A 14,073-nucleotide genomic window follows, 5' to 3' on the forward strand; every position below is an offset into this window, starting at 1 on the left:
GTTCGGATCGCGACTGTTTCATTTTCTGTATCATTTTTCATAGCGCGTGATACAAGGGACAAATACGAGTTGGAATTTTCCCGTAAATGTACTGCCGCAAATGTACTGTTTCTCGTAAACGTTGTTGGCTTTTATTCAAAATGATATATCGCGTATAAAGAAAAGAAAAATTATATATATTTTAGATTTTATGCCATAGATTAAGTTCTAGTAGTTTAAGTTTCAGTAAACGCTTATTGGATTTTTACTTGTTTCGTTGTCACTTTTAAGCCGATCGATTACAAGAACAAAGTTGACAAAACTAAAATTCCACCATTGGGAATTCTATAACATTAGATAGAGCTCGTCTAAGAGCACCGATATACGTGGTATAATATTGGATGGGGAATAATCCACGAGGTGTGATAGAAAGCGAAACAAGGGGACTAAAGGCAGTAGCAGATTAGGATTCGTACAATAATTGTAGCAGTATCGATAGTTTGTGCCATTATATCGTTTTATTATTAATCGCTTACTGTCACTTACTGTACATTTTGTCACTGTATCGTCGTTCCTACGAACGATTCGAAGAAGATGGGCAAACGTATTTGAAGTTAAGTGTCCGAAGCAGTATCCAGTAGAGAGTTGTCATTTAGCAGGTAGCACCGCATCAAAAGACTGTACATTGTACATTGTACATACAGGTGATGATACGAGGCGTCACGGGGCGATCGAGAATGGAAATACGAGATCCGTCGAGTCTCGACGGGGTGAGGCATCAGAGGGCGAGAAGGGCGAGAAGGGCGAGAAGGGCCGAGGCGAGGCTAGGCTTGGCTAGTCTGGGCGAGGTGAGGCGAAGCGGTGGGAGGTGGGATGGGGTGGGTTGAAGTGTGGCGAGGCGAGGCGAGGCGAGGCGAGGCGAGGCGAGGCGAGGCGCGGCGAGGCGAGGCGCGGCGAGGCGTCGCGAAACGAGGAGAGGCGAAACGAGGAGAGGCGAACCGAGGGATACCGTGAAACGTGCCGGACGATTTGAGAGGGCCGGCCGGCTGACGCGAACCAAGGGCTGAAGCACGGAGTGGGGCGCGAGAAGCGTCGCGACGCTTCTCGGTAGCGCCGGGAACTAAAAGTCCGGGTGGCACGACGCGCCAGTATTCAGCCCGCGACGGTCGCGAGCGTTCGCGTACTTTCAGCTTTGCTAGTACATATGTATTTATTTGGGCTTGTTCTGTGCACGTATATAGTATATTAGTATATACACAAACATATATCCGAGTTCGTAAGGATAAATCTCGTAACCGGGGCAAGTGAATTTTTCTCAAGATTCTTTTCGACCACGCATATCGGTGAGGAGACGGAATTGAAGAAACTTTTAACTTGTGATGGGTGAACAAATTTATGTAAAATGTTCCAAAGTTCGAACTTACCGAAGGCAGTTGCTTTGCCGAGTTTCATTTCCTCCTCTGTTCTTCGTATCCTTTTTGTTCCCATAGGCAACAGCCGCATTTCTCTATCTAATGGCCATAAAATGAACTTGGCCGAAAGGAATCGCGTTTTACGTTATTATTATCCTTTTCTCGTTCTTTTCCTTTTCTTTCTTCGCTGTTTTTCTTATTAACCGCGGAAAAATAACAGAAATTTTGGTCCCGATTTCATCTTGCCATTGGAGCACACTTTTTACCCTTTCTACCGACCATGTATTAACATTAATCGAATACCGTGCGATCATTTACCAATATCATAATCCAACAGAGAATTCTTCAATCCCTATCGTTTCCCACTTTGACGCTAACGATTTAACGAAAACTTTCTACAATATATATTCCACGTTTTCCGCTTTTTCGTTTTTGCAGTCTCAAATATGTTTGACATTTAATTAAATACATACATTGTTTTGTCCGAGCATTCTTCGATAGACTATAAGTGTTATCGAATTTGATTCGCGATTGGGATGCGTGCAATTGTAATCGCACGTTTGCGATACCTGTAATTTCTGTAACTATATTTTACTCGACGATAAAGAGAAGGAAAAAGAGAACTGACTCAATTTATTTCCTTGCCGATACCTTGTCGTTCTATTCTGTCTATATGTCGCACGACAGTATGTAAGATGACAGGAAATTGTATAAAGAAAAGACCTCTGTCTTACAATTTACAGTCGTTCGCTTCGTAGCCTCCACTCTAGCATCAATTTTTATTTTCATTTCATTTATCGATATCGAACAACCTAGAGCATACGTGACTTCGGATACGTTACCGCCAGATACACCCTTGCCGTGATTTCATCCTCGTACGAATCTTATTCGACGTTGAATCGTTGCGTTGGGATTGGTAACAGGACCGCCGCTGCGGCTTAACGAGTTCAACGAGTTTTTCTCGGTCGACCGTTCGGTAATTGAGGATCTGGTGGCACACAAAATTCCCACCGATACGATACTTTTATCGACGAATTAATTCGTATTGATTTGCTGTGGTGGAACGAAAAAAAGAAAATAGAAAAAAGAAAAATAAAGAAGAGAACGTTTTTCAGCCATTCGATACTCTGACTTGAGTGATACCGACAAGTGTTTCCAAATGAATCGAGAGCACCTAGATTTTGACAAAGTATAAACGTATGCGATTCCTATCTTCGTTCGAATGAACAATTCGTTGCCGTTCGTGAGAATTTATAGTGATTTCGTCCTTATACCAAAGTCGTGAATTTCATCGATCACATACTTTAAAGATAGATACGTATCGTTTAACTAAATAACCTTAACAACTTTCTTGTCGTTCTGTCAACTTCTGTCAAAATCTTTTTCAATTCTAATACAAAGACTCTGTTAAAATATTTATATATACGTATTTATTTGTAGATAGGAAAAGACGAAACCGACTGAAAAGATGAAGCTTCCATGCTTCACTCGATATATACTCTCAAACGTTTCCGAATAAAACAGATACATAATTAGAAAATCGTCTAATCGTTCTGTTGCATTTCTTTCGTTCGATTCGTTGCGGATTAACGAATTATTAGCAGGAATGCGTTAAAATATACTTATTGAGACCGACTATCGCATTACGCAAAGTACCCATTAGAAGTTCAAATTCTTTAATCTTCTTTAATCTTCTTTAATGCGCGGTATATATAGATTGCGTTAATCGAAGGATATACTCGAACTTAGGGATTGCATTAGAATGCGACTACTATTAGAATATCCACTGCTTGTTAGAAAAATTGAGAAAGTAACAAGAGCTCGATTATTCTTTTAAATTACGTGCTCGTATGATAATAAATAGCTGTTAATATATACGTAGATATATAAAGTACATTTGTATTATAAAAATTGTTAATTGTTTCGTCGTATATATATATATATATTTATCAAAATAGAGATTTAAATAATAACGAATAATCTGGCGAATTCAGGGAAATGAATAATATCGATTTAACGCAGGAAGTGAAAATTGTCGAACCGACGCGACGAGCGGAGAATCGCATTCGAATCTAAATCCTTCTTGACGCGAACATCGCTTATAAACGTTTTCAGTAAATAAGTTGTTAGAAGTGATGTTTCTCTCCCTGCTAAATAACCTGGACAACGTTTCCTACCGCGCGACGAGTAAAGTCCCTCTGGGCTGCTGGGCGTATTAGCAAATTCGATTCGGTGCGGTAACTTCCACCGTTCCATCGTTCCACCGGTGTAACACGGATGGAAGGGATAATGCGAACGAAGCACGATGACGTCGACGTTTAATAAAGTTTTTCGCACTCGGGGTTCCGAGTTCCACCGAATTTTATAGATAAACATCACAGGAACCGACAAAAAGTGTTTCTATTTTACACGGTTATACGTATCGTTATACGTTCGATTAACGTGTTTAATGTTTGTAAGTCCACCTGAAGATGCAGTACAATCCTACTAAAACTTTTTCTATAAATTCAAACGAATTTGATAAAACGTCCGTTTCTTACGATATAAGTTAGAAGATGCTGTTAGTAAAAATCACTGTGGTTTCGATTTTGCATTCGTTCGGTCGTACAACTCACAATGAAATATAAACTGAAAAGTGTGAATCTTTGGCACTTGGTGACAAATCTTTTCGACGGAAAACCGACTGAGAGGAACTTGTGTTTCTCGAATGAAACTAGTTGCTTTTTAGTTTCAGAGATGCGAAACTTTCCTGAAATCCAGTAAATTCATTGATTCCTCCTTTCCAGCGAATCAAAACCTCTTCTATTCTTGTGCCAAGTTTTAAACTAGTAAAACTCGACCGGATCTAGACGTGAGAAGGCGAACAAGTAAATTCGATTTGATAGCGTAATCCAAACTATAAATCATACAGCTTTTTCCTTGAAATTATTTGTAAAAGAAATGTAAATTGCCAATGAATATAACTCGAGTAAAAGTAAAAAGTGGAGATTAGAATCCAATTATAATTAGTATAATATAGTATCCAAGTATAATTGTTTATCGTTATCATAAGTACGAAGCGTTTTTACAGTTAGCAAAATAGAATTTAGTTTTACATTAAATTGTACATCGAATCTGTAATTCTACGTATACGATTGATACACGGGTATCGATGTGCGTAGATATGAAAGGAGGCCAGTACAATTCGTTGCGCGAAAATCTCCACTTTTAAGAAAGAAAAGAATAACTTGCCGGAAATACATTTACTTCGTATCAAAATTAACAACATCTCTCTTCAAATTAAATGATTTTCACGCAAATATCGTTGCACGTGTAAATCTTTTATTTGCAACAACTTGACGAATAACAGCACATTTGCAAAAACTATAGATTTATGTATAATATCATAGATATTTAAGATAAAGAGAAAATGTTTCATAAATGTCAGCGAAAAGTTCAAATATTCTGTATTTTCAGTTTATTACGCGTCGAAAGTTATCGTTTTCTACCATAACGCATGGAAACTGTCCTCCGTTTATTTCTGTAGTATACATATACATATCTACATAGTTGGATACGTCTTCTTCTGTATTATTTCGCACGTTCGGCAATCCTATTAGCTTTTACCCTATTCTTAACCACAGCTGTCCGTGCATCGTTTTACCGCAAATTAGTCACTCGGAAACTTCGTTTACGATTGTGTCCTTATGTACTATATAGTAAAACTTACTGGTTCTGCGAAAATCATTCAAATATTATAAAATGTACATCATAGGAAGAACGATTATGAAAAGTATAGTAACACAAGAACAATAATAGGGGAATAATTTTGCGATACAAACAGAATATAGCACAGCTGTATATTTCAATTCAAACTTCTTCCGTGTAACAATTCCCAATGAACAAGGGCAAGCGTTATTGTTCACATCGAGAAATCTTTCTACATTAACTTAAAAACTAATGGAAAAATATGTACGTATACATGAAAACAACAACATTCATCGAAATAATCAACAATTTTTTAGAATTGAACATTTATCACATTCGAATTTAATGGAATCTCATAGTACCAATCTATACACTCGAAAAAATGATATTCTTCAATTATATGTTACGTTCGATCACATTGCTGAAATATAATTCTCTCGTGTTATTTATTGTACAATTATATTTGGATGTGGTTTTATTTGTAATATATCATTTGGTGCTCGTACAATTGACACGTCTCAATAAATGCCAGAGATACGTGTTATGTTGTATTATAAACTTAATAACGTTAATATTACGTCGTAATTGATAAATGAATACGAGTGGATGCTAATACATATGTACATTGTGAATAGAGGATAAATAAGGTTGAAATTCCGTCGAACCAAGGTACGCGTGTATATTGAAACGGCGGAAAAAGTGAAATGACGCGGTAAATGTCCTTTAAAGTCGAGTACGAAGTTAGTTGGCAAGGAAGAGCACCGCGAAGGTTCATACAATTAATCACTTAGCAGTTTTATTCAATTATGTCTTGCTGCGGCCCAGAGTGCCAGAACGCGAGTAGGAGGATTTAGGGTGGCTAGCGACAATGGCGTAGGTTGAAAGGAAAGTTGGTAGAAAAGGAAGAAGCAACGGAAGCCTTGCTAGTGGTATTTGATTTGTAAGCGAAAGCATAACACACTGTTAGAGTTACGCTATAAGGTTGCACAGAGAGATACGTGTTCCATGTTCATCAATCATCGACGATAAAATCCATCGAAAAGTCGAGTTGCCTTTTCAATATGCCGTTAGCATATTCGCGTCGTATCCCGTGGTATCGAGGAAGAGGGTCGATAACGAAACAGACAGAAAGCGAAAAGCAGTAGCATGAAACACTGGAAGAGGAAAGTTTTTATCGCAACTCAAATCCCTATGATTAGAAATTCTCCGTATGATTATTACTATTATGTTACAACTGGATAAATTATACGCAATTATATATATATTTTATTAAATAACAATTTTCTCAATTTCGAGCAGGCTTTCGAACAGAGGAGATTCTGGCCAAAGATTCTTCGGCTCTACCCTCTATTGCTCTGTATTACGGTATACTCGAGTATTTTGATTCTACCGAGTTTGCTCACTCGGTTTGCCAACTTTCTTTCACGATAGTTCTTTCATTCCTATTTCTTATTTCCTATCAATACGGTTTTTCCTTCCTCTGATCGAACAAATTTTCGATATGGAATCATGACTGATAAACATCGATATCTGTACGTAACAATTTACATAAACAACCTTTCATCAAAATGTTTTTCACATTATTAAATCTTTTTGAATTTTTCGATACTTGTAATTGGACAACTTGAACAAACACAAAGCGTTTGAATAAGAATCATGTCTTGATAGAAGATGATTGGAAATATCTTTGTTGTTTTATCGACGTAATTGTGGTGTGTATAGTTCTAGCGTAATATATCTGCGAGAATACCGTGATCTTTAAAATTCAAAAGCATTCAATACCTTTTCTCAACGCGGGATAAACTGCTGCGATCGCATTCGTGGAAAAAAGTCAGAGCGTTTTGAAATAACCGATATCCTTGTCGAATCAGTCATAACGGCGCAATAATTTCGTCATCTCTCCGCATTTAATTCCAATAGACTTTCGTCCATTGAGTTACGTCATGTGTTTGGCGCATTAATCGTACAAGAAAGTTATGCTGTTTACGTATTACCGGCCGTACGAATATACGTATTTATCAATTAAATATATTCGTTTCATAACTTATACACAAGCTGTCGTTAAAGTGTTGTAATAGAGATCATTCGAAAGAGCTTTTCTTTTGAATCTTGGTTGATACGTTTTTACGTTATACATACGTTATACATGCCATGTATGTAATCCTTTTACACAATACTATAAGTAATTTTGTTAGTTATTATGTAATATATAAGTAAATTCGGAATGTTACATGGTGTGATTTTCGCATCAAGTAATCTTTTTCGACCGTCGAATTTATACAAAGCATATTTCGTTTCGTAGTGTATTATTTTGAATTAAGATACACAGTGACCATGTATGCTTTACGAATAAATTGTTGCATCGTATTCGTATACTGCTTTAATATTTAGCAAGATTGTTGTAATATTAGTAAATGTTAAATATCGTTTTGATAAAAATCTAATTATAATTTTGTTTATCCAAGTCTGATATGTGACGTTACTTACATTCCAGAATGCAGAAACAGAGTATGTCGAGGAGAGTTTCCCGAAGAATCGCGCGAAAGTGAGAATCGCGACGGGTGACTACTTAAAAATACCGATTGTTTATTAGTGGGGAATTCTAGAAATAGCACAGTAAAAGAAGAAACGAAAACAGTGTAGCGGAAATCTTACGAAACGTGAACGGCGGGTGATATGAGTGAATATAGGATCTTTCGTGACGTTAAATGATCGAGTTACGGCCTGGTCGAAACAAACCCCGTCGATTAACCGGCACGCGATACGTCGGAAACACGATTAAAACACAGTGCGTCCTTCTCTTTTGCGCAAAGAAACCGACAGATTCGTGAGCTCGCGTGGAAAGTGAAACAACGTTGGATACAGGGGAAAGAAGCAAACGGGGTGTGTTCAAGAAGAGAAGTGAAAAAAAGGAAAAATAATGTGGTGTCACGTCCTCGCCACCGTCGTCGCTTTTTTGTGTGTTGTCTACGCTCAAGGTTAGTCTGATTTTCATTCATATTTTTATACATATTTTCATTCCAATTTCGAATCTGCCATTGCCTTCTACGGTCAAGGTGTAACAATGGGACGTTCGTTGTCAAAAGATATAGAGCATACACACGTACATTTATTTTTACGAATATGTAACAGACAAATGGTCAAGGATTTGTGATTTCCCTATTTAACAGAATCTTGCAGCTGTACCTTGTAACGGATGAACTCTTGAACAGATGATGTGACCCATGCGACCATATTACCTGCGTGATTAGTTCGTACGAATCAAGTACCCTCATTTTCATCCAAGATCGCATCACGTTTCTGGAAATCATCGATCAAAATTTCAAAGTATCTTCAGTCTTGCGTACACGTGTACAGGCTTCGCTCCACAAAAGTCTGTATTCGATGAAACTACATATACGAGTACGTATCGCGTGCGTATTCATGACGAAAAGGTAAAAGCATCTATGGTTAGAAATCAGAAAAGAATTTCCAAGTCCGATCGATACGCTTCGAGATCCTTTGAGAAAGTTACCTCTGAACTCTGAATCTACATATATTCATACGTTGAACTCGAGCTTGTAAAAGTGTTAAAATGTCGCGTTATTATGTTATCTACGGTCAACGAATTTTACTTTTTCGTACAAAATTCAATATATAACCTATACGCATAATCTAGCAAATATAAACGAAACGGGTTTTTTCCTATATTATTCTGTATATACAGGTTTCTTTCATCCCCTTTCGTCTAAAGATCCGAGCATTATCTCTGTATCTTATCTTTACACACATATTATTAAGCCATTTATATGATGAATTAGTAGCTCGAAAATAATGCCAACTTCATATTTATTTTACTAGGCTGTGTATTAGCGCACCTAGGCATATTGTTTTATATACGTATCATACATATTTTACTATCGCATTTTACCACGTTTGTAAACATAGATTAGGTTCATACAAATTGTTAAGAATTTTAAAATTATCGATAACCATATACGAGTTCTCGCATATCTTGCAACTTTTAAACAGGCGCAATATTAAATTTCACAATAAATTACCAATGACAGAAAGAAATTCTAGTTTTAGGTAAATATGAATATATTTTGAGTTAATTGTATGTATATAAAATATCATATAAATATAATATAGAACATCAAACTTCAATAGAAATTAGAAAATGAATGTCTCTCTGAAACTTGCTTTGTAGTAAAATAGGTCCAATAATACTTTTGTAATAAAGTAGGGCGCAATAACGAAGAATTAAACGAGTTGATGAAAACCTTATCTACTTTCAAATGAGAGCAAGCCGTGATACAGATCTTTCGTTGTATCTGCCCACCATACGATACGAAACGTATACAGATATGTTTCATAAAAATATTTCTTTTTAAAATGCTTCTCGCTCCGTCGCATCGTGCCGATCTAAAACACACACACACACACACACACAGATCGTCGTTCCGTTGTTTTATAATTTACTTTCACTTATGTTTTTAGATATATACGTTGTCGTAGTAGATATATGTAGTTACAAACTGTTGCACGTAATAAAGAAGGAGTGTAATTCAATGGGATTTATGAAAATCAAAACGATGCTATTTGTTCCGAAAAGTAATATTCGCGTTTCTCGTGCATTTTAATGCTACTCTTCCGACCGGAAAAACAAAAGGACTGAATCTCCATAAATAAATATTAATAATGTTTATTACGAAAAGCGCAATTGGATTTACAAAAAAAAAAAAGAAAAGAAAAGAATTTCTTTATGCAATAAATAACGGTGATTCAACTGCTTATATTTTATACGCGAATGTAGGTGCGTATTAGTGATACTCACTTAAATGAGATAAAATAAAAAAGAAGATGGATATTATCCGAGACATGTCGAGCAATAGTAAACTTTCATTAACTACAATACTATATTTTTCGATTGGCCGTCCTCCTTTCGTAATTTTTTTATTAGCAAGGTTTCTTATACACTACTCGAGTGGGTATACTAAATCGGTAATGCCTCGGAAAATGCAATTCAAAGGGTCACAAAATCTCCACCAATTCTTACAATCGAAATCGCTATCAAATCACACAGCAGTGTAAGATATTGTAAGGTGGGAGTGAGAATCGACGAGACGCCATTTGAATCGATGAAAGACGAAACTTTTACAATTTTTGCTTCGTTATAGTACAAATATCGCCATTTTGATTAAAATAAATCAACACACGATGCAATCAGACCATCTTTTAGGCGATAATAAATTGATAGATACAATAAAATATAACAGCCCAAACCGGTATAAGATGTATTTTATATATAGTATGTACATACATGTATACAAATAGATATTATGAATTTCTCGAGTTCCGTCATTTTGTTTGCACTGGCAAAAACTATTCCCAAACACTATTCACATTTGGCGACAAGTACGTGCTTATTATACGTGCGTATCGATACATACAACGTTCGTAGATCGTATTGTAAAGTCAATGATTTTGTCACGCCTATTCTTCGACTTGTTTTAACGCAAGCGGAGACGCAACCCTAGGCTGTTGCTGTTGTGCGTCGCGAGACCCTTACGTGCAATCGAATCGAGGTCGCACGCGTGTTTGCGTCGACGAGTGCATGCGAATTTGTACATACGCACGCACTCACACTGTAGTCACAAGCATCGAGGCGTGGTCGGCAAATTATGTGCTACGTGTAGGGACACGTACGTAGGGAGTTGTGGCGTTACTGCGTCACCGACCTTTACTCGTGCACCCTCTGTTTCTTTCGTCCACCCCAATGGATCGTGCAGTTTACGGTTCCCATACGGCCGTGGATAGATTCACCCGTAGCTTCGTACACTACGTACATACGTGAAAACAGCTTTTGCTGAAACTGTCGAGAGCTTTGCGATGCTTCCTCGGGCTGATGACGAGGCTTTGAACAATACTGCAACATTCGAGGTTGCATTCTGTTTTTTATCTCCTCTCTTTCGTTTCCTTTTACTCGTATAATATGCCCAAAAAGAGTAAAATTTCACCTAGCGTTTGATAATTTTCGAAATTTTGTATCACACGCGTATCGTGCATGCATCGCAACGGCAAATATGCTGGTGAAAATAGACGAATTTCCTAGTTTGACAAAGTTTAATATCACCCTGTAATATTTAAAAGTCTCCGCAATTAGTACTGATAGTGTTTAGCAAAATAAAACGATATATAACATGACAGTGATTAGGCATGACTTTATTAAGAAGTGATTAGGTCGTTGCAATTATAAATGGAACATCAAGATAACGAACGTAGTCTACGCTAAAATGTCGAAAGTTTAGTTTTGGAAACGGTTTTGGCGTGTTTTATTGTAGCTGTTTTTTTTTTTTTTTTTTTTTTTTTTATAATATCGACTAGGTATGACGGGCTATGGTCATGTTTTTGGAAAAGTAGACACGCACACGTTCGCTAGTGTGCACGAAGTGTACGAGTCAGTGGGACGTATGAGATTGCTAGCAGCGTTAGAACATTTTTGTATCAATGCTTTTAACGTTTGTGTCATTTTACTTTGAGAACAAGTTGTGCGCATCGCATTCACGCTTCGAAGTGGAATGCATTGCGCTCAATGTACGCAAGCATTGTTTACTAAAATTGACATTTAGCATGATACCGTTATAATAGTACCGTTATATCTTTGTGTCTTTTCCGTTTAAACGTAAATTTGTACGAGACGAAACTAGAATCGTGTTGATTTCGAAGCATTTGATATTTGCATATTCCCCGATAGAATATATTTGCTATGGTAATTCATAAATTTTCAGCCATTACGCTATCTACTATACTATAATATAATATAATTCTATGTGATGACTTCACTCATCACGATATACATCTGTCGATCGATATAACGAATTTAATTAATTCGGTTGACGCGCAGCGATCTTAATCGATCGCCATATGTTCTTACTGTCAGCTGACGTTGAATTCATGCGTTTCCGTCGCTAGATAATGTCAGTTATCTATTATTCATTATCTATTATTCAGTTATCTATTATTCTGTATTCATTTTAACGAATACCTTGATAATGCCCTCTTTCTACTTAAATCGTTAATTTAATATCTTATGTACAATCAATTATTTATTTTAATTGTATAAAATAAATAAATAAAACAGATTTAATTCCTTTATGCTCGGATTAACACAAACGATGTAATAATAAAATCTGACCAAATATTTAATTCAAATTTTAATACCTTCGGTATAAAAATAAGTAATTTGGTCGATAGTGTTACTTGTACATACATATACATATGATACATTTGCCGTAATATTTAATTACTACAAAGTAAATAGTCTTGTGCCATTTTCATGTCTAGATAGCGATTAAACGCAGAATCAAATCACAGTATTATCGACGATCTGTGTTGAAACTAGCTATAGTGTAATATATTTCGAATATAAAATGTACAATTTAAAGCAATACAATGGAAAGAATGTGACCGGAATTTTCATCCATACAGTTTATATACACATATATGGAAATACATATGTACTTACCAATAAAAGCATCAAGAAATGAATTCGTACTGTGAACACGTTGCTACTACATGTACACATTACTGTACATAGTTATTTTAATAAACAAAGTAATAGTATACATTTGCTTATCGCTGAAAATGTTACTGTTGTAACTTTAGTTCTCTTTCTCTTTCTTTTTATCCTATTACGTGTATATATATATATTGTTATTTATTATATATGGATCGCCATCAGCGAAGATAATAAAGAAAGAGAGGGAGGGGGAGAATGTCGAATTGCAGGAAGAAATTTTGCACTAGTGGTTTTTCGATCTTGCATCAGTGGTCGAAATAGTGGTTCTTTACGAACAATTGTTTTTGCGAAGGAATCGACTGGTCCGCCTTGGGCAAAGAAACGATACTCTGATAGGTTTAACGAGACGGGAAAGATTCTGACTAATTACCACCAGAGCTTCTTCTGTAAGTCACTTATCATTGTACAAAAACTAAAGTAGTGCAAAAACTAAAAGCTCTAGCTCGCAACAATCATCCTTGATTCAATTAATTTTCAACACGCGCATTATCGCACATCGTATTGCGATACGCTACACATTGCGATGTGTAGCGGCTTTTCAAAACTAGCATCGTAAGTTTGCATTTGCAAATTCCAACGAATTAGAAATCAGGCGTTTCGCGAGCGTTTTCTCGAATTGGGCTGTTTAGTTGGGCTGAATGTTCATTTTCTCCTAATGTACACAGAATTCTAAATGTCTTCTAAAGCCGTAATCAATTTTCAAGCTTTAATCAAACATGACTTTTCATTTAACGAATACAGATATCATTACATCGTAACATTTTAACGTATATCATATTTAATCAAATTTCATCAAATTTCATCAAATTTATTTCATTCTTAAACAACAATGAAAATTACAGCATAATTTTTGTTCAATTATAATGAAGGTGTATAATAATTTATAACATTTTGTAACGCGCTACGATGCTCTATCCGAGCTCTATAGGTTGAAATTATTTCGAATTAAAGATACATTTGCATACGCCTTTCACAGTGTAAGGACGAACGGAAAACGTTTCATTTGCAAAATCCGAAAAGTACTTTCTAAATCGACGATCTTTAATATTTCAAGTTTGGCACATAGTATTTAATTCGCTATCACTTGCCAAAGAGTTATCTTAGGAATTAGCAGGCCTCGTTGCCAGAAGGTAACTACGTGAAGCACCCGTCCGATTGCCTCTAATCCCAACTACCCTCTATTGCATTAATCCAGGTATCTGGAAGCTGTTACCAGCAAGAATACCGAGTTCTGACTCTACTTGTTCCGTAGATCGGTGTATCCAATACTGTGCAGTATTGTATTACGGGGCGGCAGTCATCATTCCCTTCAACGTGCCAGAAAATGTAATTGTTTGTCCACGTGGATTCGTCGCTTGTATCGATCTTACAAAATATTCTAAAACTTGATCTAATAATCTAATTAATAACTTAACCGTAATCACTATGCTAGAT

The 14,073-nt window shown here is 36.3% G+C and overlaps 1 protein-coding gene across 6 annotated transcripts in view; it reads left to right on the forward strand.

The window, feature by feature from the left end:
* Window positions 1–1,143: 1,143 nt before the first annotated feature.
* LOC117157568 (nephrin) overlaps window positions 1,144–14,073 on the forward strand; it is a 93,522-nt gene continuing 80,592 nt past the window's right edge. For 4 of the 6 annotated variants that reach the window (XM_033335684.2, XM_033335687.2, XM_076617776.1 and 1 more), the window contains exons 1-2: window positions 1,144–1,322; window positions 7,573–8,056. In XM_033335684.2, the coding sequence (XP_033191575.1) occupies window positions 7,999–8,056 (58 nt within the window). In that variant the 5' untranslated portion in view covers window positions 1,144–1,322; window positions 7,573–7,998. Of the gene's footprint in view, window positions 1,377–7,572; window positions 8,057–14,073 lie in introns of all 6 variants that reach the window. The other 2 variants (XM_076617774.1, XM_076617775.1) reach the window with 2 other exon arrangements.

Source organism: Bombus vancouverensis, chromosome 4 (assembly GCF_051014615.1).
Source record: "Bombus vancouverensis nearcticus chromosome 4, iyBomVanc1_principal, whole genome shotgun sequence".
Lineage (NCBI taxonomy): Eukaryota > Metazoa > Arthropoda > Insecta > Hymenoptera > Apidae > Bombus > Bombus vancouverensis.